Source organism: Mustela nivalis (genome assembly GCF_964662115.1).
Source record: "Mustela nivalis genome assembly, chromosome: 13".
Lineage (NCBI taxonomy): Eukaryota > Metazoa > Chordata > Mammalia > Carnivora > Mustelidae > Mustela > Mustela nivalis.
This window is the reverse complement of record NC_139032.1, coordinates 1,994,523-2,019,450: the sequence shown is the minus strand read 5'-3', so window position 1 is coordinate 2,019,450 and position 24,928 is coordinate 1,994,523. Positions and strand designations below refer to the sequence as shown.

The window sequence follows — 24,928 nt, the reverse complement described above, 5'->3', positions numbered from 1 at the left end:
CACCCAAGGTCTCCGAGGAAAGAGTAATTTGAGAAGGATCCAATTCCCGAGGCTGCGCTCCTTGTGGCTCTCCATTTCAAATTGGATTTTTCTTTGAGGATGTGGTCTTCAAGGACAGATCATCATCTGCGCGTCCTCTGTGGAGGCTCCCGGGAGCCTCGTGGTGAAATCAGACCAGAGAAACGAAGGAAGGAGCAGATGGGCCATTTTCCAGTTCAAGCTCAAGTGGGTCTCGAGGAGAAATAAGCACAATCGGACATCCTCTGAAATGTCATCTCCAGAGCACACACTCAAGTGGTTTCCATGCAGAGGACACGAGTCCTTTGGTAGAGCGCCCGGCGGTGAAATGGAGCTGCCCCCGGCCGCCCGTCGCTGGACTAGCTGAGGGATGCTAGTGAGGGTGTCCCGTGCCGTGCTATATGGACCCAGTGCGGCCCCCAAATTCATTCATTCCCCGCGGCCTCTGCGTTCTCGGCCTTCATGGCCTCCTGGATTCGAGGCTCTCTTCTACGCGGAGCATTTCTGGTCCTTCCCCGCCATCCCGCTGGGTCACGATTCCACGCCCACCCCAGGTGTCTTTCTTCCATGCCGCCATATTGGTTGACCCAGGAGCCAGGGCCTGCTTTCAGAGAGCTCGTGGCCGGCTGTGTGCTTGGCACGGCGAGTGGGAAATGAAAAACATCTCATGGGATCGAATTCTCACGTCCTTGAAAAATAAGACAAAAGGATCAGAAGTGCGACCGTCCGGCTAGGAGCGTGGTAAGTGACACACTAAGCAGCGTCTGGGCAAAGGCTGCCGGTCTGCACACTCAGGAGAAGGACTCGCCCACCTCGTGGTGAGGCCTCTCTGTGCGTGAGAGTCCTGAACGCTCTGGAAGGGGCACGGGCAGATGGTAGGCCGTCTGTGGACGGGGTGGACCCTGCTGTGAAGCCCTCCCAGCTCACTCAAGTGGTGGAGGAGACACTAAGGCTGGCACGCTGGGAGCTGTCATTGCCGGCGGCCAGGGAGAAGGGGTCAGGTGCGGGGCTCAGCATGCACAAGGGTCCTGGGGCTGCGATTATAGCCTAGATAACGGGGGGAAGGAAGGGACAGAAGAGGCGGGGAGGCTGGGTTACCCCGGACAGGCTGGTGGGGAGAGAGCCAGCCAAGGCGGGAAGCCAGCCGGGGTCCCACAGCTCGGTAATGGCAGCGGAGAGTAGGGAGCCGGTTTGAGATGCGGTTTGGAGGTGGAGTTGGCCGGCTTTGCTGATACGGCGTCAGAACACTACACATTTAATTCTGGGTGGCCATTCTTGCGAGCCCTGGGATGGGGGCTAGTGGCGAGGGGTGGGCAGGTCAAATGAAAGGACAAAATGGGACCTCAGTGTTGATGTCATCCTTCTGGTCCTGCTCTGTGGCTCTGTGAGGATACAGACAGGGATTCCTGTCCTAGGGTCGTCATCATAAAGTATTACTAGATTAACCCCCCCTTTATTTGGGCCATTTTATTTTCTGGAAATATCCTCCTGAGCCTGCTGCAGAGGAAGTCTCCCTGGGGCCCGCCAGCCGCTGGTCCGAGGGCGACCGCTGTGCGGATGCCGAGGACAAACGTATCCTAATGCTTGGAGCCTCTGGACACGTCCCATCAGTCAGCGAGATTTCCTTTGGAGAGGGCATCCGTGTAGGGATCTTGAGAAGGACAGACCATTCGGGATTACTGAGTGCGCGCCAGCCACCAGGGTCATTAGCCGAGGGGGGCACAGACCCGGACCCTGTGCCCTGGGGATGGACGAGGCATCAGGAGGCGAGGACGGCGGGCCTGAGGGCACTCGGACTATTGCTCAGTGACACAGACTTCTGGTCTCCCGAATCGGAGACAACACGTCCATGTCATCTGATGCCACCAAGTGTGTGGCAATGTGCTCCAGCGGGCAGAGGAGGTCGGGCACCAGCCCGCAGGGGCTGTCGTGACCTGGCTGCTCTGGACTCCGAGTCTCGCGGGACGTTCTGCTCTACGCCGCCCCGAATCTCTCTCCTTGCTTCTTCTCCGCCGACTTCCATTCTTCATCAAGGATTACGTATTGTCCTTTCCCCCAGCAGGACGCGATGAGCTCGGCTGATTTCTGTTGTGTGGGATGGGTGTGAAATCAGCATCTTGTCGCCCAGGTAGCTATACGCTGGTCCTGACGTCTGGACGGTAACCAATAACGTGATTATCCGATGAGCCGATCAGCTCATAGAGCGCTCTACGCTCCCAGTGTGCTGGTGACCAGAGTGTGGGACAGGTGGCGCCGGGGACAGCCCCCAGCAGGCCACGGACACGGGGAGCAGACTGCTGACGGGTTTTATCACAATGCTGGGTCAGCAAATCAATTCGTCGGTCACAGGCATTGACTAGACGTGGGTGGCTTTTATTGCTTCTGTCCACCGACTGGATGACATGACACAAAGTTCACTGATTCCCTCTGTGTCTCTTTACGGAGGGCCAGCCCTTGTCAGTTACAGCGTTGGGACCCTGGAGTGCGGAGAGGGAGCATCGTCGTGGCCCTGATCCCGGGGGGCTTTGGTCTCACGCGGGCGGCTGCGGCGGCAGGGAGGGAGGAGCAAGGCCGCCTGGGGCTCAGAGCTTCGCTGCAGAGGTGGGGGGAGCTCGGATGGGAGGCGGGGGGGCAGAGGGAAGCATGTGGGGAGACCCCGGGGGCAAGCCCGGCACACAGGCCAGGGTGTGGGCTCAGCTGGGACAGGCGTCTCTGATCCACCCGTGAGGCCAGGGCAGGGTTAGGCAAGAGGCCCACGATCAGAGCCTGCCTCGGGGATGCCAGGGAAGGGCGTCGCTGAGGGACGGGGTCCCCCGGCAGCCGGCTGTGTGAAGGGCACCAGGGGCGCCCGGGTTGAGTGCGGAAGGTGAGCCCCCTGGCCGCCCTCGGTCCCTCGCTGCGACGGAGAGCCTCTGAGCTGGTCCTGTCATCCTCTGCGCCGCCGCGTCCGGTGGTGCCTTTGGCCAGAGGACACTTCCTCGGGGAGGGCTGCGGATGCGGGTCCCTAGCAGCTGGGCGGTGGGGGGCTCCAGGGGGCACCAGCAACACCTACTGCGGTCAGAGTCTAGGATTAGGGGTGGGGCGTCTGCAAGGGGAAAGATCGCTCTGGCTGGAGCGGAAAGGGAGCAGCAGGTGTGACAGCAGACGGCAGACTTGGCTTGACGGGCGCTTGCCACGCACGGGGGAGGTCTGGGTAGGAGGGGGGGGCGAATGCCAGAGGCTTCGAGAAGGTCAGACGTCCTGGCATCATGAGGCAGACTGGCCGGCACGCTGGGGCAACAACGGACGGATGGAGCAGGGGCAAGTCTCCGAGACACTGCACGCGCGTGCCGGGCAGCCTGGGCTTCCAGCGGCTACTCGGTTGCGCTGGGCGTGTGCTCCGCTCTAGGTAGCACTCAGCTCCGCTGCAGACGTGTCCAGCCCCCAGACCCGCTCCCCCTGCACGGCTGCTGTCTTGGCCCAGAGACTCAGGATGAGTGTGAGTGTGTGCCCGTGTGCATTAGGGCAGGTGAGAGTGTGTGTGACCGTGAGTGTGTGAGCTTTGAACACACTGGTTGCCAGGTTCACCCCAGCAGGTCAGTCCTTCCCTGACAGCAGGAGCAGATCGACCGCCCAAATCTCATGGCTTCACCAGCTGTAAGTAAAGTCGACCTTGCACTCATGTCGAATCAAACAGGAATGTTCGGACGGGCAGGCAGCGGAGCCTCCCCAGGCGTGACTTTCAGGGACCCGGCCCCTCCCATCTTATGGGTTCTCCGCCTTCACTACGCGCCTGGGAGGGGGAACAGACACGGTGCGGACCCCCGGGGCAGCAGGTCCCCGACGGCAGGCCCACGTGGCGTGCGCACCATGAGGAGCCACCAGCCATCCCCCCGCCTCCTGGTCTTCACTCAGCGGGAGCGCGCCTCGGCCAACATGCAAACCAGATCTGTTCGTCATGGTGCCCGTCCAGGTGATGGACGTCAGGGTCACCCTCGCGGGTCTATTCGGTGGGTCCCCTCACCCCCCGTTCTGTTTTCCGTCGTTTCGGGCACCTGGCATCAGCTGTGGTCCGGAAGCACCTAGATGACCCTCCTCCTGACAGATGGCCCGGAGGTGAGCAGGGACCTCCGCGCAGGTGGCTGTGCCCACGCCGCCCACCACCTCCCCTCGGCTCCCGGGCACTTTACCCCGTCCCGTCATCACAAGGAGACGAGGGGAGCGCGACGAGGTATTTCGAAGAGAGAGCGCAGTCGGCAGCTTCTGCTGGAGGGTCCTGCTTCCATTGCTCTAGTTGTTGTTACAGTTACTGTTACTAATGTCTCACTCTACCTAACTTATTCATTTATAAACTTAGGAGTTAAACCTAGCATACAGGGGTTCGGCACTATCCACAGTGTTAGGCATCTGCGGGGGGTGTCGGGGAGTGCCCCGTACCTCCAGTCCCGACGGCGCGGGCAGCCGGGCTGTCCAAACACCCTGTGCTTCACCCCTCCGTGGCGTCGAATGTAAAGTTCCTTCTTGCGTCGTGCCGTTCCCTTCCCAGGAGCTGCTCGTGCTCCCAGAGCACGTTTCTTACCTGTCCCTCCTTACAGAGCGTCACACTCCGCTCTGGACTCACGTCCTGTTCAGTGCCTGTAAACACTGGTGCCCAGCGCATGTCTATGACTCACACACCGTGGGGTCCGTCCTGCGCCCCGGAGCCTCTGCTTCTGCCTCCCTTCCTCCAGGTGAGAGCAGTGAGTGCGGACGGCGGCGGGTCCTCCTGGCGGACGGTGATGAGAACCGGCCACCGCTGGAGACCGTCGGGAAGCTGAAGCCGTGTGGAGTCCTTGTCCCGCACGGGGTGGCTGAGCTTTCTGGAGCTGACTGGAGCCCCGTGCCTGAAAAGGGAGGGGGGTGGATCGGATGTTAGGAAGCTTTCTGACCATGTCACACTTCTACGTCGGTGTCTGTCACGCGGGTGGCTGGGGACAGAGCATCGTCAGCCCAGGCTTGTCAAGGTGAGGTGGAGGGGCGGCTGCAGCAGCCCGTGGACCTGTTGGACCTACTGAGTCATGAATCTGCCTTCTAACAAGCTCTCCAGGGCATCTGAGGCCCGCTAGTTTGAGAACCGCTGACCTAGAATTTGGTCCATTGTTGCCATTCTATTATCCGCATTTAAGCCTTGTTGTGTGATTGTTCAGCACCTACTGTGCAAACAGCACTGCAACGGGCTCCAGAAGGACCGAGAGGAGGCAGCGTCCTTGGCTTTGAAGGCCATGCATCCTAGGGGAGGGTGGCCAGCATGGGACGCTGATTGCGCAGGGTCAAGGTCATTAAGGGGCAGCGTGGTCCCTGTGGAGCAGAGGGAACGAAGCCATATCTCCTGGGGCACCACGGGATGGAGGCATCGCGAAGGGGTGTGCGTCCTGCTCCCCACACGACAGCCAGCAGGCTCCTGTTGCCGCGACCCTACGCTAATGGCAGGGCCACACGGCTGTGTCTGGAGGAAGGGGCGTCTGCGCAGAGCTTTGGAGGAGGAAGAGCCATCATTCAGGAGATCTGGGGCACGCTGGGAGGGAGGGGTGAGGGGCTCCGGGTGTGGGGTGGGACCTGGCCGCTCGTGCTTGGCGGAGCCACGGCCCCCAGACAAGAAACATCGCAGCTGTTGTGTGAACAGGAAACCAGCCTCCAATGCCTCCCCCGGGGAGCCGGGCCTCGTTTGGTCGGAAGCACCTTATCCTAATGCATCTTGCTGTGGGTGCGGAACACTGACTTACATCCATGCGGCCAGACCAGCTCTCAGAGCCTTAAGACCCCGAGCAGGTGTGGTTGGGCACCTGGGTGGGTAAGCGGGCAGGGGGCTGGGAAGGAGGCAGCTCTCAGCCAGGGGCCGGCAGGGTGATGTCCCTGTTCACCCCCAGAGTCTGGACACCTGGTCCAGCCTGTTTACACTCGTGACGCAAGGTTTACCAGAAGCCCCCTGAGCCGGATTCGCTGTCCGCGGACCAGAGCAGCCCTGTGGCGTAGACAACCCGCAGCGACCCGTGTCCTGGATACCCCTCCCCGCGTGCACCGGGTTCAGCAAGACCGAAGACGCCTGCCTCCAGGAGAAAGCCTTCCTTGGACTTTATGACCCACTTTTATGGGCCCGGTGATGTGGGTTCTGACCCCGTGGATTGCGTTCTTGTCCATCACGTGACCCGGGCCCAGCCCAGTCTGCAGACTCTGGGCTCTGGGCTTTGATGCTTTCTGAAGGCTGAGTGCAAACGGCTGCTCTTAAAAACACACAGTTAATGATTCTCCAAGCTGGGAGCCAGGATTTGCACCCCCGGGGAGGGCTGACTTTGTCTTGCGGCGTCCGCCTCGACATCTGGCCCTTGGCAGGGTTTCTGGGACATTCAGGCCGCTGCTTCGTTCTTTCCATTCTGGAAAGATGCTGGGATCCTGACAACCTCCACAGCTGTGGGGGAGTCGGCACATCGTGGTCTGGGGTCTTCCACCCTGAGATCTCGCTGTGGATGAGACACTGGGGTGGGGTTCTAGGGCCTGCCCCCCCCCCCCCCGCCCACCTTGGATCTGGTACCTGCTGCCTCCCTTCCCTTCTCCGGACATCTGTCAACTGCTGGCTTGGAGGTGTGTGGGTAGCGGCTCCCTCTGGGCCCCAGCACGGCGCAGAGGGCCGGTTAAACCTTCCCCCGAACTAGGTCGCCTTGTCAGGAACAGTCACGGCCCCACAAGCAGCCAGACCTCATGCGGAGCCGACCCAGCTCTGGGAAGCATCTTGGACACATGGCTCTTCTTCTCTGAATAGCATTTCCTCTCCAGGAGGGATGCATCATCCCAGGAAAGGCGCCCAGGGCCTGGCACAGCGGCACTCAGGACACGCCTGTTAGCGCTGTCGCGCCCGGGGCCCGGGAGGCCGCTGCTGCTTCCTGCGCTCCTCTGAGCAAGTTGCTGGACTCCAGGATGCCCCTGGGCCCACAGGGAGGTCAGTGTGGGGGGAACCTGAGGATGCTGTTCCTGCTGGTGATTATGGGAACAAAGGTCGGGGTCAGGAGGAGAGGCGGTGGCTCTGGCTCCTGGGGTGCTTTTCTAGTCCTGGGTGGCCGCAGGGAGATAGTATTAATAGTTCTTGGCAAGAAACAAGTAACTTGCAGCCTCTGAAAGTGGGCATTGCTGTATGAAACACGCAGGCTTTCCACCCTGGCGCGGACTCCAGCATCTCAAACTACAATCCTCCCGCACCGTCGTCTCCCTGTGGAAATGCGCAGCTTCTGGGGACAGGCAGAAGGAAGACAAAGCCACGGGACATGCTGGTCCCAAGTTCTGGATCCTGTCTCCAGACATACAAGCCTCCGTGTGGAAAAGGAGGTGCCTGCGCAGTGCACGGCCTCGGACACTGGGACGATGGTGAGTGGCTGTCCGTGTCCGTGCAGGGTGGCTGACATCGGTCCCGGCCCAGGACAGACCCGCCTGGGCAGAGTTGCTGAGACCAGGGCCTTCTCCAATGGGGGAAGAACGGGGGCGGGGCCCTACAGGGGTTCCTGGGGAGGCTGAGGCAACAGGGTGTCCTGGCCCGGCAGGCAGGCGCCGGAGGGCGGGACCTGTGGGACACCTTGTCAGGTGCTCGGTGAGGGGGTTACAGGGGACGGAGCATGGCGAGTTTTGTCCTCGGTTTCTGCTGGGGTGGACACGACCCAGCGGTGTCCCTGGGTTGTAAAAAGGGCACGTTTTGATCTCAGTTTTGTGTTTATAAAATGCAAAAAAACTGAGAGCCCGGGGATAGTGTTCCAACGCACCCTGGAATACCGCAGTCGGTGTGGACGGTGTTCTCAATGAACACCTAGCTCCTCATCCTGAATGCACGAAGGACACTTTCTTTACGGGGCATGGGACCAGGTTCGTACAGAATGCCGTGAAGATTCGTTTGATGACTGCAGGAGATTGAGGGAGGCACTGTTTTTAGTTTGAAACGTCACCGGCCACGTTGGATCCTTTGGGGCTCATCCTGCAAATAAATTTTGGATTTTGAAACTGGTGGTGTGTGTATTCCCAAGGGAAGAGAAACGGGCCTTTGCAAGGAAGCCAGGGCTCCGTGTCTCAGGCTTGTGCCCGTCTGTCTGGAGCCTGCTGTTTGGAGAGTGCTGGCTGTGTCGTGCTGTGACAGCGGTCACAGATCCCGCCTTACGTCACACCCCACCCCGGGATCCCGTTCTGTGCACGAATGGCATCCAGGTGCAGGGGACCAGGAGGAAAGGCCACAGAGCGTGGTGACAGTGATGGGCCCAGGCGGCGGGTAGGAGACGCCTCATGGAGTTTCAGGAGGCTTTTCTTCACGGATGCATAGCCAGGACAAAGCTTGAGTGGACACAGCTCGGCTCGGCCGGCCACCATGCTGTCCTTCAGGCATGTGGCTCGGGGCGGGGTGGGGACCATGGACAAGCCCTGAGCGTGTCCTCCAGCCAGGGGAGCCGGGCTGGTCAGCGCACCTCACCGGCACGGAGGGGCAGCCTCTGTCCTCCAGCCCGGCTCGGCGGCTGCTCCACGTGCAGCTTCGGATGGAGAAGAAATCCCGGACGTGGGGACACTCCTCGGTTTCAGTCACCGCCCTGAGGCAGGTAAGGTGCTCAGGGGCAGGGACGTGGGCTCCAGCCCCCCATGTGCGACGGGGGGAAATGGAACCACCCAACGGGCTCGAGGCTGGCTCTGGGGGGCGGGTGCGCCCTGCAGGGCTGCTGTCCCCCTGGACTTCCATCCACCTGCCTGTGCTCCGTCGTCCCCCGTCACCCGGATATGCCGCCTCCCCACCGCGGGGTCTCTCTGATCAAGTCTCCTTCCAGACACGCCTGCCCGGCCTGCCCACGGCAGCGCCCCGTCTCCTCTCATTCGGTGGGTGCAGGAGACAACGGGCCCCCTCGGCGCTCCCTGTGCCCCCCTCCCCAGGAGAGGACCCGCTCGGCTCTTACTCAGGCTCCTGGCATCCAGGTTGGAGCCTCGGGGCTGCCCCACCCTTTTCTCCACAACACACTTTGCCTTGGGAGCCGGCAGGGGACATGGCGGTTAAATACTTGCTGAGAGTTCACAGCTCGGCAGCCGGCACGTCTGTCTTGTCTTGCGCGGCAGGAAGATGCTTTTCTCAGACAGCGTGCTGCCCTGCGCGTGGGCCCGGGGATGGCTGCAGCCGCTGTACATTTGAACGTATAGGCAGGGCCCCGTGGGTGCTCCTCTTCCTCAGTCTCCGCCTCCGAGGTAGGTCGGCACCTGCCAGAGGGGTGCCTCTGACCCCAGCTCATCCACGCGGGAGCGAGTGCGCAGACACACCGGAGCAGGGGCCTGGGGCCTGGTCACGCCAACACCTGAGTGGGGACGCTTGTTTCCAGGTCCTTCCCGGAAGGACCTTGTCGGGGCTCTAGGTGCAGGCAGAAGGGAAGGGGCTGGGGCCGCCGGGAATGGCCCCCCCCCATCCAGGGCCACACACAAAAGGAATGTGGGCACGTGTCTGCTGGTGCGAAAGAGACAGACGTCTCCCAGTGCTGCCTCTGAAGGACGAGACCGTGCGACCTCCGGCCTGCGGGTGTTCAAGCTCTAGGGGCATCAGAGATGGCTCCTTTCTGGCAAAGTCAGGACGTTTGAGGGCAGAGGTTCTCAGCCAGGGGCAGCCTTGTGCCCTGGAGACCATTGGCAAGGTCTGGAGATGTGTTAGGTCATCACAGCTGGTAGGAGGCCCCACACACGGCCAAGTGTCCTACAGGGCACGGGCGGCCCCTGCGGCATCACTTGGCCTCAACTGTCCACGGTGCTGAGATTAAAACACTCTGCCCTGAGCAGCTGCCTGGACGGCTGGTTCTCCTCAGAGGCTGCTGATTTTCCATGGGGTCAGGCGTCCAGCCCAAGGTCCCTGGGGGACAGAACAAGAGCTCTAGGTGCAGTACCAAGGGTCCGAGGGTCAGCCTACTATCTCCCTGGCAGCTCCCAGCATCCTCGGAGACAGGACCCCAGACCTCCAGAGGTGAGAGCTCCAGGCACACTAGGATGTGGACCTGCACAAGGCGGCCGGGCAGGAGGGAGATGCCCGGGTGTTTCCCGCTCAGGCTGTTTGTCTGCTGGACGACAGAACCTCCGTGCTCAGCGACCAGACAGTGTTGGCTCTCGGGATTACTGCAGGTCAGTGACCCAGGCAGGGCTTGGCGGGGGAGGAGGGGCTTCCAGGAAGCTGATGGGGGAGGCTGCATGCTCGGCTGGGCTACGGTCTGGCTCAGAGGACTCCCGCACTCCTCCGGGCCTCAGCTTCCCCAGGATGGTCCCCCGAGATGGGACAAGAGCGCAGCCACTGCCTGTTGCTGGAGCCTGGAGGCCGATCACGTCTGTCTCATTGGCCACACTGCACGGGCTGAAGGAGCCCCAGAGCCCCAGAGCCCCGTGATCTGGGGTTGAGGAACGCAGGGCCCAGCCCTCTCCAGGGCGCCGGTCAAAGGCGGGTCAGGTGTCTTTAACCCTCCTAGTCCAGCTTCACCCCGCAGGCAGTGAGGAGCACGCCAGAGGGAGGAAGCATGGGGGCTGAGCCTCAGGAGCTCCTGCCCTCGTCTGGCACAGACACGTTCTGAGGGAAGTAGCGCCAGGACTGTGGGCAGCAGAGTTCGAAGAGTGCTGGCCCTGGGTCCCCTCCGAGGAGGAGCGTGTGGCCCTCGGGCGCTTCCTCACGCGGCCCGGCGACTCCCCGTCCCTGCTCTGGGGCTCCTCTCCTGCCCTCCGCCTCCTTGCGCCAGCCTTGGGGACCCCCCACCCACGAGCTGCGCTCCTTATGGACCCGTCTTGGGTGTGGACCCGTCCTGGTCACCTCAATCGCTACCACTTGTGCCAGCACGTCCCCGTGGGCCTGGACGTCCCAGGCAGAGAGTGGCCCAGGCACTCGAGGACGCTGGCCGAGCCGGCTGAGGCTTCCCGAGTTACCCACACTCAGGAGGGGCTGGGCTGCGCCGGGACGGCGGCGGGAACCCGGCCCCCCTCGCCACGGCCTTGAAAACCCCGCTGTGTCCCGTGGCGTTTCCTCGCAGCCCACAGCCTCTCCGTTCTTCCTTGGGGGTCCGCGAGGCGCGGCTGGGGCTCAGCTTGGGGCTGAGTCCCAGGGCAGGTGCCCTGTTTCCTTCAGCCGTCCCGCTCCCTCCGTGGAGGTACGGCAGAGACAGCGAGTTATTTACTTTCGGGCGACCAAGGAACTATGGACTTGTTTGACTGTTTCTGTGGAATAGGTGTTCTACCGAAGAGGAAATCCGAGAACAGAGCCCTCGGGGGGTACGGGGAAGCGGAGCCGCGCCTGCCTTCCCGAACTTGCACAATGAGGGGTGGGGGTGGGGGTGGCTTCCGCGGGACCCGCTCAGCGAGGCTCCAGGTGCCCTGGGCCCCAGCCTCCCCCGCTGGGGGCCGCCCCAGAGAGCCACGAGCAACAAGCAAAGCAAAGGGGAGGTGGGTGGCGCTGTCCCATCGCAGGGGCACCTCTGAATCTCTGTTTCCCTGCATACGGCGCCTGCCCCGTGTGTGCACCCCGGAGGTGTGCTGTGGTGGAGGCCAGAGATGGGTCCCCGTGTGGCTCGGGGAGGGAGGTGTGCTGAAGGGGGCCGTGGCCGCCGAAGTCTTCAGTGGTCACGCAGTTGGCCACCGCTCTTTTGTCACCATACTTAGGGGGCAGAGGCCAGCTGGGGCTGAAGGGGTTAACACGGGGAGCTCTCGGGATCCCCTGGTAGCCAGAGTCAGGCCTGAGTGGGGCCTGACCGCTCTTGAATTCACACCCACCCTCCGGGCTGGAGCCTGGGTGCCGCCACTCTGTTCAGATTTTCGGGGCAATCCCCAAGTGTCTTCTAGCTCGAGAGCCGGCACCTGCTGACCCCCGACACATGGGGCTGACACGTGGGAGACCTCAGGCAGCCCCACAGAAACGCCTCCTCGGGGGTTGGCGAGCCCGGTTCCGACTGGCCGTGAGGACACCTGAGGATGACAGCGTGCAGGGTGGTCTGGGTGCGTGTGAATCTGGGTTTTGTCTTCACGTCTGTCCCCACGAGAACATACAACGAAGCGCAACAGTTCGGGGAACCTGGAGAGACGGCCAGGCCTTTGCGCTCCTTCGTCTCTGGGAGGGGGTATTTCTGAGCCCTACAACAAGCCTGCCCTGAGTTTAATCTGGAAAAGTTGGGGCTCCCTATGGGGTTCTGTTAATTCATCCCGAGGGAGTGGGGGGAACACAGGGTAAAAGCCTCTGCGTGGGGACAGACTGGGGGAGTCGGAGTCAGGGGAGAGCCCACGGCGGGGCGAGGACTGGAAAGGGCAGAGTTCCATGGGGATCAGGAGCTCGGACGGCAGGCTCCCAGCCTGGGCCCGCGACTGTCCCCACACGGGCTTGGGCAATGGAGTGGGGTGCCCATGGTGACCACTGGTGCCAACCGATGATCATCAGATCTGCCCCAATGGTCCCAATTGCCTAGACTCTGGGGACTGCGCACTTCCTGGGGCAAAGCTGTTAGGCTGTGTCCAGAAAGTCTGACCACACACGTGCTATGCACACCCCATGACCCAGCCCTCCTGCTCCTCGACACACGGTCACGAGGAATCAGTGCCTGTACCCACCAAAACCCACGAACAACACGGCCCGCAGATCAAACACCCTGTGGTCGATGCAGCCATGCAGACGGAGGGCACATCGGCACCTGTGACGGCGTGGACAGGAGCCTCACCATGTCTGTCATGCGTCGGGAAAGAAGCCAGAGTCTGGGCTGTGTGATCTATGCTCGTGTTCACGTGCATGACCCAGAGCAGGTGACTTCAGGGACAGGACACAGACTGGTGGTCATCGGGGAGGTGTCGGGTGGGGCTCTGGTTGATGGATGCACACGGAGGGGGTGGTTGGACCACAGAACTCCTCACTTTGAAATGACTGGTTTGATGTTGTGTGAATTTCACATACATGAAATTTGTAAAAAAAAATAAAAATTGCTTGCACACGACTGCTTTACGCACAGCTGTGTCCCAAACCAGGACGGCCCGGAGGCCCACCCAATCCGGAACGAAGCGCTCTTCATCCCACGCCAGGTGTCCCCCCAGCGAGGACGGCCGCGGGGTGCTCGGGCAGGGAGGACCCGTAAGCCTGTGCCGCGGCTTGAAGCGCGTCCGCTGCGGGAGTCTGTGCCTCGACCTACGGCGGAAGAATCAGAATAGTGGGGGTCTGTGGAGGGGAATGTCGCAGTGGGGACGTGTTCCCTGTGTCGGCGTGGGGCCGTGACCTGATTGTATGCGGTCGTCAGAGCTCCGTGCTGTATGTACAACCCTGATAAAGATCAGCCCCCGAAGAAAGCGGAGAAGATAGATCTTGAGAGACGGGAGCAGTGGCCACTGAAGGCGGGCTCCCTCACGACGGGCTGGCCGGACGCTCTCACGGCGGCTGCCCCGGCTGCTCCGTCTCTACGGGCAGCCCCACCTGCGTCCCTCGGCCTTCTCTGATTCCGCACAGCTCTGTCATTCCCACACTCCCAGCAGGGCTGAGAGCCCTCGGGGGCAGGACAGGGTCTCTCTCCCAGGGTGGGCGTATTCATGGCCTGGCAATGTAGGCATGGGTGGGGTGGGGGTCTCCACGCTCACAGTGACCTCAGGTGTCCTAGCCGGAGGTGGCTGGCAAACAAAGACCACTCAGCATCCATCCACATGCCCACAGGAGCCTGGAACAGGGGTCTGGACCTGACCTTGAGTGTCCTTTGTCCATGGGCACCGGCTTCCTGGCCTCACTTAGCCAACGGCCACCACCTCCTGCTGGCAGGACACATCCTTCCTACAGCAGCCCAAGTGCTGAGACCTTGGCCCCGGGAGGACTCCCAAGGGACCCTTGGCCCTGCCCCAGGCTATGGGGTCCTCTGGAAGCTCAGACACGGCTTTCCCAGGCTTTCCGTGCTCCGGCCCTGGGAACAGGCAGGCTGTGACTCAGGGCCTGGGCCGGGGGTGGGGGGTGGTCTGTGTTGATGCTCTTACACTCTGAGTTTGGGCTTTTGGAAGGCCTGGCGGGAAGTGACACATCTGGGTAACGAATGAGGAGCTCACAGGTTACGCGGACGCCGAGGAGCATCCCGGGAACCCAGGTCCAGAAGCCTGCGGACAGGGGCTCCGGGTCACACACGTGGGTGGGCTCACACCCTCCAGGCTCTGAGCTCGCTTCCCATCAAAGCCCCGGCCCCCACTCTACCCAGAGCTTCTGCATCTCACTCTGCGTCTGCAGGCCTGGGGGGTGTGGGGGTCCGTGTAGCCCCATCCCCGTGCCCCCGGCTGGAGACAGCATGGGAAGGAGCCAGCCCGGCAGGGCCGGGAAGGTTCCCACCGCACCACCCCACAGTTTCTGGTGGGCTGTTCTTAGAACCCTGTCTTGGCCCCTGTGAAGCTCGTACTGACCTAACGGCCGAGTTGCAAAGGGCACCTCCCTGGGACTGGCTGCCTGGGCCCTACTTCACCCTGTGGGGAGTCTCCACCCGGAACAGAGGAGAGTCAGTGGCCCCAGCTGGGGCCCCGGGCTGGCCTTGGCCCCTTCCAGGCCCTGGCGGGTGTCCCAGGAGCCCAACTCCCAGGCCAGGTCCCGTGGGGGTCAGGGCTGGGTTCTCTTTCACCTGCCAGGTGTGCAAGCCCGCCAGTGTCCTTGGTGAACCCGCCCCCCCCCCGGGTCTCCTCTCAGCCCGCACGCGGCTGAGGACCGGGTCTGCAGGCTTGCACTGGCCGTGACCTTTCTGTTTTAAGAGTGCTCTGCCCCAGCCCACAGGCTGACTCTCCCTCCAGGAGCCCGCCCTTCTGGTCCCCAATGGGAGGGCTTGGGACCATTCGGACAGCTGGGCCCTGCCCCTGGGTCTCAGTAAGTTTGGGGCTGAGCCTGGGATGTCGCCTTCTCTCCTGATGCTGCAGGTTTACAGCCTACTCTCTGAGAACTGCTGGTTCGTGCCAAAGGGTCTCAGAATCTGTGGGGGGACTCGCCAGGTCTCCCGGCGCCCACAGGCCATATCTGACACTTGCGAGAGTGTGGCCTACAGGCCCAGAGATGCCCGGGCTCCAGCTTCCTCGCCACCCTTTCCTGAGATAGGACAGCGGGTGTTTCCTTCCACCAGGCCTCAGTCTTCCAGTCTGCAAAATGCGTTCACTTTTCCATCTCAAGGGTTGTGACCACGTAGGGGCCCTGGGGCTTCCCCGTGCCTTCTCCGGGACTGGGTCCTGACCCCTGTGGCTCCTCGGGGAAGAGCCATCCCGGACGCCGGTGTGAGCACTTTGGCCGTGTGCCCCCAGCCTTGCCTGGACGACCTGAGCGTCGGCTGCTCCCTGGGAGGGGAGCATACCCCTCCTCCAGTGCTCATCCTGCCGCTGGGGGGCCGCTTGAGCTGGTAAATTGGGAGCTCGCCAGGGCGGGTTGTTCTCTGGGACCCCATGACGCCTCCCCTGGAAGGCTCACGAGGTCTGAAGCCTCCTTCCAGTGCCCCAGGGGGTGAGCTCAGGGCACCCCGGCCCTTCCTGAGAGCTTGCCAGACCCCGGGGAGGGAATTCTACAGAAGTCCTTGTTGGGAGCACTGACCAGGAGGTGCTCGGTTTGGGAGAACAGCTCGAGTTTGTTTTGGCACACGGGGCAGGCTGCATTTGTTTTGCCTGTGCCCTGGACTCGCCGTGGCCGGCTGACACCCCGTTTCTCTGGAACAAGGCATTGCTGGCTGGCCCGAGCTCCTTCTCCTCCTCCACCACGTCCTTGGACACCCGCCGGCCACACTGAAAGCAGCTGTAATTCGGTTAGTGCAGAAGAGACAGCGGCCGCTCCCAGGGTAGGGTCCGGCGCGAACCAGCCCCGCCTGCCGTGGTCTTCCCCGGAGCCCTCCCCTCCCTGGGAGCCGCTGGCAGAGGGTCGGGCCGTAGGGCCACCGGGGCAAGCCTCCCTTGAGTCATTGTCTCCGGTCTCCGGGACGGACCTCACAGGACCAGAGGACGGAGGGCAGGAGGCGGCGGCTCACGGCATGGGGGCTGGGGAAGTGAAATGGAGGAAGCGAAGCCAGGTGTCTCCTCCCGGAGCAGCTGGTAAGGGGCTGCCGTCGGGCCCAGGGCTCAGGCTGCCAATTCTCTATCAGGACTTAGAGGTGACACCCCACCCGAGGGCTTGCTTGGGTTTCCTCTGGGTTGGACTCTGAGGCATTTCAGGACTGGGCCTGTGTCCGGAGGGATGTGCCCAGCTCTGCCCCAGCGGCCGCCGAGAAGCCCTCCTCTGGGCCCCGAGATCCTGCTCCTCACAGAGGCTCTTTCCTCTTTCCCTTCCGCAGACAGAGGACGCTCCCAGCGCCGCCTGCAGCGGATCCGCCCTCTCCGCCTCTCTCTCTGCGAAGACGCGTCTGCAGCCCCGACAGCCACGCTGCCCGCGGAGCGCTCCTCCCCACGGGGACGCTGAGCTTCTGCCCAGGAAGCCCAGGCATCTGCACTTCCCGTCTGCGGCCACACGCTCGGCGGGTTGGGAGATCCAGTGCTGTGGCCCTGACGTGAGAGCCGCCCCGCTCCGGGCCAAGGCCCTTCCACGCTCACGCTCTGTGCTCCCTGGGACTGTGGGTGGGGTTCGCCCAACGTCCCGGCAGCAACCACCCAGGGCCGGGGCGCTCCCTCCGGACTCCCAGCGGGGCCTCGCAGGCCGTCTGCCCTCACCTTCTCCCGCCCGTGTTCACCAAGTGGGACTGCTCTCCCTGTGTGTCTCTTCCCCGGGTAAAAACCGAGTCACAAGCTCCCCGTGGACACGTAAGGCCGGTCGAAATTCGGAGGAAACTGGAGAGCATCCCACTCACAGACGTTGCAGTGACCCCCGTGCCTCCAGCAGGTCCCAGAGCCAGAAACGGGAGTCCCGGTGAGACGTCAGGTCCGGCGAGAGCAGAGCGGCCCGGGAGCCTCTGGGGAGGACGGAGAGGGGAGACGCAGCAAGCTGGGGCTTCGCAGCCGTCCGGGGGCGTCGGAGCGGGAGTCCGGCCGCTCAGGGCAGCCTCGTAGGGCACGGCCGCCGCGGAGCCACTCCCGGGGACCCCCATGGAGGACAGGAGCCAGCACGTGCGGGGTGGTCCTATAAGGAACACGCGGGAAGGTCCAGCAATGACGCCACAGCGTGGAAGAATCGTGAAAACCCCAGGCCGGACGCAATAGGATTCTGTGAACAAGGAGCGCCCGGAGCTGGTTGATCCGTGGGAAAAGGAGGCAGAGCGGTGGCTGCCCGGGGCGGGAGGGTAGGGGCGTTCCAGGCAGAGGGGACGGGGTTTCTCTTTGGGTTGAAGAAAATGTTCTAAAACCCGATTGTGTGGATGGACTCACTTCCCTGTGAAGACGCCGTGTGCTTCAGACGAGATCGGGTGCGTTCAGGGTGGTATGGCCGTAGACAGCCGTGTGCTTCAGAAAGGTGAGCTGCGGGAACGCGTCACATCTCAGCAGAGCGTCGTGCGAAAGCGAGGAGCCCGAGACCGGCTGGGCGCTTGTCGGGGGCGCCGGGCACGCCGACCTCACTGGCGCTCTGGGCGAACGGCTGTACGCAGCCCGGGCATCAGACGTCGGCCTTCTGAGATCTGGGCCGTGCGGAAACTGGTTTGCTTCAGTTTAACCCCAAGTCCTCAAACGTCAAAGAACTTCCTGAGGGCGGCACCTGGACACCCGCACTGAGGTCTGCAGGCCCGTGCTGCCTGCCCTGGGAAGGCACTGGTTCCGGGAGCACCTGACCCCTGGCCAAGCAACCGGAGCCCTGACCGGACCCCGTGACCCCCCACAGCTCCCCGGCAGCTGTCCATAGCCCAGGGTGAGGACTGTGGACAGCTTGAAACGGACTCCCCAGGCCCCGGGTTCCAGGGAGGGTCTGCAAAAGGACACCGTCAAGGTCAACGTGCAGCCTCTGGGCTGCGGTCTGCGGGCCTTCGGGGCCGACACGGAAGCCCTCCAAGTTGCTCACGAGGGGGCTCAAGGGCCTTGGTTTTCTGGAAGGGGGAGAGGGCCGGCTGGCGACTGGCGGGTTTTCAAACAGGGGAAAGGATCCGACGGGAAGCGGCAGAACCAGCTTCTATTTGTAGACAGGATCACATGGGGTCTCAGTGGGGCTGTGCAATCCCGGGCGGAGACCGGTGTCTGCGTGCGCCTCCCCGGGGAGGGCTGGACGTGATCTTGCGTGGCAGCCTGGGGACCCGGGACAGGACTTCTCACGACCTTTGACTACCCCGGCGTCCGGCGATTAGATGGCGTTGGGGGGAATACCAGCTGGAGATACGGGGGAGCCGTGCAAACCCCGTCGGATTCTGTCCCCGAGTGAGCACTACGCTAGGTGGGGCGCCTGGGTGGCTCGGTCGGTTAAGCACCTGCCTTCAGCTCAGGTCACGATCTTGGAGTCCCTGGATCGAGCCCCGTGTTGAGCTCCCTGCTCAGCCTGGAGTCTGCTTCGCCCCCTCTCTTTCTTCCTCTGCCTCTCCCCTCTGCCCTGCTCATGCTTGCAAGCTCTCTCTCAAACAAAAACCCAAAATCTTTTAAAAGTACACTGTAGGGGCACCTGGGTGGCTCAGTGGGTTAAGCCGCTGCCTTCAGCTCAGGTCATGATCCCAGCGTCCTCGGATCGAGCCCCGTATCGGGCTCTCTGCTCAACAGGGCGCCAGCTTCCTCCTCTCTCTCTGCCTGCCTTGCCTCTCTGCCTGCTTGTGATTTCTCTCTGTCAAATAAATGAAATCTTAAAAAAAATAAAAATAAAAAAAGTACACTGTATGCTAACTAACTTGAATTTAAATAAAAGGAAAAAAAGTGAAGTAAGAAGAAATAGAGAACACCAGATTGCCCTGAAGCCTCCCCCCGACCACGGTCCAACATAAAACCCAAGACACTGGGATGCTCGGCCCTGCCTGCCGCTCGGACACAAACGGGTCTCCCCGCCCCTCAGTCCCCAGCCCTACCCCAGGCCTTCCCTGCTGTCTGCTGGGCAGGCGGCTTTCCCCCACACGGCGAGTGGTCGCCTCCTTCCCTCACGTTGATGACGGATGTCACCTCTTCTTTTTTTTTACTTATTTATTTATTTGAGAGAGAGCGCGTGTGAGAGAGCACGAGCAGGGGGAGAGGCAGAGGCGGAGGGAGAAGCAGACTCCCGCCAAGCAGGGAGCGCGATGCGGGACTCGATCCCAGGACTCTGGGATCATGACCTGAGCTGAAGGCAGACACTTTACCGACTGAGCCCCCAGGCACCCCCAGAGGTGACCTCTTCCTAGAAGTCACTCCTGACCCCGCTCCTTTCATCCGGACCCACGAGACACTTCCACCGCCTGGGGCGCTCTTACGGCGCTGGCATTTTTGCTGTGGTCTGTCTCTGTCCTTGGGTTATCAGCTCTGCCTGAGAAGGGACATGGTCTCCTCTGGCATCTGCCGGCAGTAGAAGGGTGTTTGGCACAGAGGAGATGCTCAGCAATAGTTGTTATTACGGAAGGGTGACTGCGGGAGTCCTACTCATGTCCCTGAGCTGTGGGGGAGCCAATGAAGTAACCCACGCCCAGTGCCCAGGACACAGTGCTCAGGAAGTGCTGGGCGTTCGACACCTTTTAACTTCTCCGAATTTTCAGGGCATTCATTATTTTAAAGAATTTTAAATATGTCTTCCTGGGAAAGGAGTATGTCCAGTGTTCCCCAGGGAGCTGGAGTTTCGGGGATGCAGTCCTGGTACTTTAAAAAGCCGCAACCGCAAATGTCGGCATCCCGAGAAGACTCAGACGGACTTGGGGCTCCGACGCAGTTTCCAACACTCCCACCCCGGGAGCCCGGCGGGAAGTCTGCGCGGTCCCGCTTCCGCACTTTCTGTGGTCAGGAGAGCTCCGTATTTCTAAAGCAAAACGTATTTCCAGTAGGCGCTGAATGTTCTCAAATCCACCGATTCCTTAGGGTCTCCTTGGCTCGTTTTTAAAGTGCCGCCCATTCCCTATTTGGAAGGGATTAGGGGGAAGGAGTCCTGGACCCCGGGAGCTGCTACACATCGCCCTGGAGATGCCCGTGTCTGCCATGGCAGCATGATCCCAGAAGCACACACACGCGTTCACACCAGACCGGAGTCTGCCGTCCTGGCCTTGTCTTGGAGGAGGCGTTTTACCTGGGACGGAGCCTGGGAAAATCTAAGGTGCGTGGAGAACGCGCTGGAGGCGTTGTTCCCGCGCTCCCGCACACTCCTGGTGGGAACGGGTGGTCTCGCTCGCCCCCGGGCCTAAACATGTCTTGAGGTCAGCTTACCTAGCTCAGGCCGGCCTCTGAAGTGTGTGTGACGGATGCTGCTCAGGGGCAAGTACGAGGCTAGGATGTGTCCCAGCGAGGGCTTGTCCCAGGTCTGCATATATTTCTGTACGTGTGGGTGAGTGTGTGCAAGTGTTAGTTTGGGGGACAAAATGCAGTTTTTGCTGCCACCTTGTCCTGCTGAAACTGTGGGGGGAAATACCTTAGACATTTAAAAAAACACACTTCCTTCCCCTTCCGTAACTATTTACTATCTTATGGCTGCGGTTTGCCTCCTGGTCCTATTCTCCGAGCTCCACGTATGCTCCGTGTGGACCTCCTCCCGCGTGCCGGGGACCTGGGCTAAGTCTTTCCTTTGGTCATGGCTGCTAATTCCTTCGGACGTGCTGTGAGCTGGGTGTTTCACAGATACGGACGGCGAGGCTCTCCCACGCCTCCGGGGCCGGCAAGCACGAGGTCCGTGGCTCTGGCAGGCACCCCCCGCCCGGCTTCTCCAGGACCTTATAGGGAAGCAGGTGGGAGCTCCTTTGAGGACCTGAACAGCCCGTCTGGGCCAACTCTGCGTCCCGTTTCCAGGAAGCGGAATGCGGACACCCCCTGGGGCACGGCTGCTCCCGTCCCCTCTTGCCTCTCGTGGTTGAGAGCCTGTCCAGAGGCTCCTGGAGCCACAGCGGAGGGGGGTCGTTTTGCAATTACACCTTGGGGAGCTGTGCGATGCTGGAGGCTATTCCTGGAAACTGATTTCCTTTAGCACTTGGGTGCCCGTGCACGGCCCCAAAGGGAGGACTTGGGTCCTGCTGGCGGTGGTCCAGGCTCCAAGAAATCAGGGGACGTCCCTGGGAACTGGGAGCCCAGCGGGGACCACTCAGACCAACCCAGCTGTGGTTCCGGGACAGAGAAGCTCTGTGTCGCCCCGACCCTGGGTTTCTTTGCAGGGGTGGAGACTAGTTCACCCCCAGAGAATTGGGATTTTAGAGAGAATGGGGGGGAGCGTTCGGTGTGGCCCATGACATGGCCAGCACCTTTGACACAGTGCTTTGGGCTTGAAACGGCGTCTACGAACACATTGACTGTGGTCCTCAGGACTGTGTTTCAGAGTCGGGGAAGGGTGTCAGTGTGTTCATGATCCCGGGGCACCAGGTCTTCCATCCTCAGTGGGACCGAAAGTTCCAGCAACAGATCCTGTAGAACGAGGCCCCTGAAGGTCACAAGGGGCAGCTGGGGACGGCCTCTCCGACAGACACGGCAGCTCGTGCTCGCTGGGGTCTTGCTGGGACACGGCGATGGCCTGACGCACGTGGGGAACACCTCCAGGATGCAAGACTTCCACCGGATCACTTGGGGAGTGTCCTGGGCTTGAGTCCTCACACCTTCAGCTCCACCCACGGGATCGTCTGTGCAGCTACCGCGGGAGCCCCTACTCTGCGCCGGGAGGACTTGCAGGCGCTGAGCGCAGAGCTGGGAGCGGATGGCAAGTGTCTTTGCCGCAGGGGGTGCCCCTTCAGTAGAGGGCTGGTGCACGTCTTCTACGACCTTTCAGGCTTTGGGGTCCCTGTGGTCTTGCTGCTCCACTCCTCTGGAGCAGTCACAGACACGACACGTGGGCCACACGTGGCCAGGCCTCTGACGGCTTCCTCTGACGTGGAGGCAGCCAGCCTGTCTGCTGGATGAGCTCAGGCTGTCGTTCTCGGGTCCTGCTCTGGCCAACAAGACGGAAAAGCTCTACAATGTCTATGTTTTTAACACTTCCGTGGAACACCTCGGTCCTTGCCACTGATCTCAGAGCGCACCCCAGCCCTTGACCGCCTGTCACCTCGCAGGAGCTGTCAGGACAGCAGAAGACACCCGCTGGGGGGGTGCTGAGTTGTCATGGCCCCGAGGCCGCACGCTGGGGTCCAAAGCCCCTGGACATTGAAGTGAGACTGTGTTTGGGGACAGGAGCCCCTAAGGGAGTGATGTAGGTCGCTGAGGTCATGCGGGTGGGTTCTAATCCGTCAGGACGGGAGTCCTTATAAGCACAGGAGATCGGGAGAGAGGGACGGCCCTGTGAGGACCCGGAGAGGACGGTCTGCACCCCAGGAGAGGGGCTGCAGGACGCCATCCGTTACGGTCACCAAGCCCGCTCGTAGGCCTGCCATGTCCCGAGTGTAGGAGGCTCCCGAGGGCCCCAGCAGAGGGAGGGATGGGCGTCCTCCCCGCACTGGCCCCGGGGTGCTGGGAAGGCACCCGCCCTCCCCTTCTTTCTTTGTCCTGCAACAGCCCCAGACGGGCAGCAGCCCCAGCGGCCGCCGGCTCCTTTGGAGAGGGCGCCGGTCTCGACCGAGAGAGCGCGCCGAGCTGCGGCTCAGAGCCCCTCCGGGCCTCCCCAAGGTGGAAAATACGCATCAAAACCAGCTGGGGAGGGGGCGCGACGTGCCCCCAGCAGGGCCTGTCTCCAGGACGGCCAGGCCTCTGGCGGCAGACGCCGGCGGCAGCAACACTCGAGCCGGGCCGGGCGTCACGGAATCTGAACGCCGGAGCTCGGGAGTCGTCAGAAAAGCCAACAGCCCGCGGTGGAGCCTGGTGCCGAGCCGGCCCCGGCCCCGGCGTCCACGAGCGCGGCGCGGCCGCCCATCGGGGCGTCCGGCGGTTACGGGGCTGGAGAATCAAACTGGCTTGTTTCGTTTGTTTATTTTGTTTGTTTGTTTTTGGTAACTTGCAAACTTCACCTCCAACGAGGGCAGTAACAAAACCCGAGCCGGTGCTGCGGGGAACGTTTTACGTGAAGCAGGTGCCCTGTTCCTGGTGCAGCGCTGCTCGGGCCTGGGCAAGTGTGACCGGAGAGGACTCTTACCGTCCGTTCTGAAACACAGGCCGTTTTAGAGGCTGAGAGTCAAGAGCGCCAAAGTCTCCGCGTCAATGCCTGGGAACCCCTGCGGGGTGTCTGCCTCTGGGGCCTGGGAACCCCCACGCCACCCCCAGGCGGGGTCCTGCACAGACGCAGCCCGAGCCGCTTGCCTCGTCTCGGCAGGACGGCCCTGCAGGGATGGCCATGGGACGTGGCGGACGGCACGGCCGTCCCTGAGGGCCACACCAGCTCCGCTCGGGCTCTGTCACACGCCTGAGTCTCCGGGGCCGCGAGGCTGTGAGGCTTCAGGGCCCGCGCCTCTGCTGGGGTGTCCGGCCCCGGGGCAGGCAAAGCGGGGCCCGCGGCGGGCACGGGGGTGTTAGGGAGTGCGGTCCACGGCCCCCCGACGTCCCTCCCGGGTTTGACCCGCGTGACGGGTGGGCGGCGGCCTTGGCGGTGGGGGGCAGGGGGTGGCTGGCAGAAGCCCAGGCCCTTTTCAATCCCTTTAGAACATGCCAGCCCCGACTGAAATGTGAGTTTCTCTGATGAAAATAGCCACTTCGAGCGAGAACTACCCGTGGAAGTGCGTCCCAGCCTCGTGTGTTTGGCTCGCCGGGACGGCAAGAGGGTCTCGGCCCAGGTTGTCCGCGGCGCTCTGCTCCGCGGGGCCTGCAGGGCAGGGGATGGGGGCGGCTGCTGGCACGGCCGCGGGAGGCCTGCTGGAGGCCGGGCACTGTCCCTTCGGTTGGAGCGAGGGCTGGGGACAAGGGCAGTGTGGGGGTTTGAGGGTCACGGGGAACTTGGCCAGAGGCCCGCCCAGCACCCGCTCGCCCAGCGTTTGACCTCAGCCTGGCTCTTGGGGAAAAGTCAACTCAGGAGTCAGCAGGCTGCGGAGGCTGTGGTTGGGTCTGTGGCAAAGGGGGCTCAGGGGCTGCAGGACCAGGATACGCCTGCGCACGCGCCCCCCACCCCCACCCCGCGGCCCCTGGGCCGTGATGCTATCTGTGTCTCACGTACTTGGCTCAGAAGTGTGCATGGGAAACCGAAGCCAGAGCACATTTTTTCCCCAGCCTTTTCCTTCAAGCTTCTGCAGAAATAACTTTCTGCAGACAGGCTGGCCGGGGACAGAGGCGTGTTTTGTGTGCAAACAATGCTTGCCTATTCCCTGGGAAACAACACCGGGTTACCAGGCAGCTTTGCTTGGCAGGGCCTCCCGTGGCCGGCCTCCTCCAGCAGCCGCTCAGGCAGGAAGGGAGCAACCCCGGCGACAACAGGAAGCGGGCCGGCCGCTCCGGCGGGTGTCCGGCGTGCCTGCGCCCCAGCCCTGATCCCAGCCGCCCGGCTCTCTTCCCTGGGGGAGTGACCTCAGAGCCAGGAGCAGCAGGAGCAGGAGGGGGCAGGAGGCAGGGCTGGGACCCACAATCAGGCCCCTCTCTGCCGGGCAGCAACCCGGAGGACCAACCCGAAGCCTGTCCTGGAAGGAGCGGGTGTGGGGCAGGGTGGGGCGGGGTGGCGTGGGGTGCTGCGCTCCCTGCACCTGCCCTCAGGCCTCCAAGCTCTCTGCTTGCACTCCCCAGAGTCCCCGCTGGGTCTGGTTTTTACAGTCACCCCAGGGGTCCCTGCTGCCAGGCCTTCCTGCCCACCCTTCCTCGGCTCTCCTGCATGCAGCCTCTGGGAAGGGTCTGCTCCCGTCCGCTCCGACCCCATCCCTAGAGCATCGTGTGCTCTTTCGCCTTTACCCGAAGTTCAAGGCTCTGTCTTGTCTGTGCAGCAATCGTGCAGATCTTTCATTATTTTATTTTATTGTTATTTTTTATTTTTTACCCTGTTTATTCCTAAACTCCTTACTCCCGTGTTGAC

At 62.3% G+C, this 24,928-nt stretch overlaps 1 protein-coding gene across 5 annotated transcripts; it reads left to right on the top strand.

The window, feature by feature from the left end:
* Positions 1 to 6,594: 6,594 nt before the first annotated feature.
* Positions 6,595 to 17,206, top strand: LOC309845850 (uncharacterized protein). Of its 5 annotated transcripts, none has more exons than XR_014301529.1 (3): positions 6,595 to 7,008; positions 7,176 to 7,392; positions 16,296 to 17,206. XR_014301529.1 is itself a non-coding variant. In XM_082694232.1 (3 exons), the coding sequence occupies exons 1-3, from the start codon at positions 8,776 to 8,778 to the stop codon at positions 16,866 to 16,868; spliced, it is 960 nt and encodes a 319-aa protein (XP_082550358.1). In that variant the 5' UTR covers positions 8,699 to 8,775; the 3' UTR covers positions 16,869 to 17,206. The 5 variants fall into 5 exon arrangements, 1 of the variants encoding a protein (XP_082550358.1); XR_014301532.1 differs by lacking the exon at positions 16,296 to 17,206 and adding an exon at positions 7,882 to 8,016; XM_082694232.1 differs by lacking the exons at positions 6,595 to 7,008; positions 7,176 to 7,392 and adding exons at positions 8,699 to 8,967; positions 9,952 to 10,146.
* Positions 17,207 to 24,928: the final 7,722 nt, after the last annotated feature.

Excerpts from the sequence above, each read along its gene's own strand:
- LOC309845850 (XM_082694232.1), top strand. The coding sequence starts at position 8,776 with ATGCCGCCTCCCCACCGCGGGGTCTCTCTGATCAAGTCTCCTTCCAGA. Across the intron at positions 8,968-9,951 it reads CTCAGGCTCCTGGCATCCAG|CTCCCAGCATCCTCGGAGAC; the intron begins GTTGGAGCCTCG and ends TCTCCCTGGCAG. Across the intron at positions 10,147-16,295 it reads GGCTCTCGGGATTACTGCAG|ACAGAGGACGCTCCCAGCGC; the intron begins GTCAGTGACCCA and ends TCCCTTCCGCAG.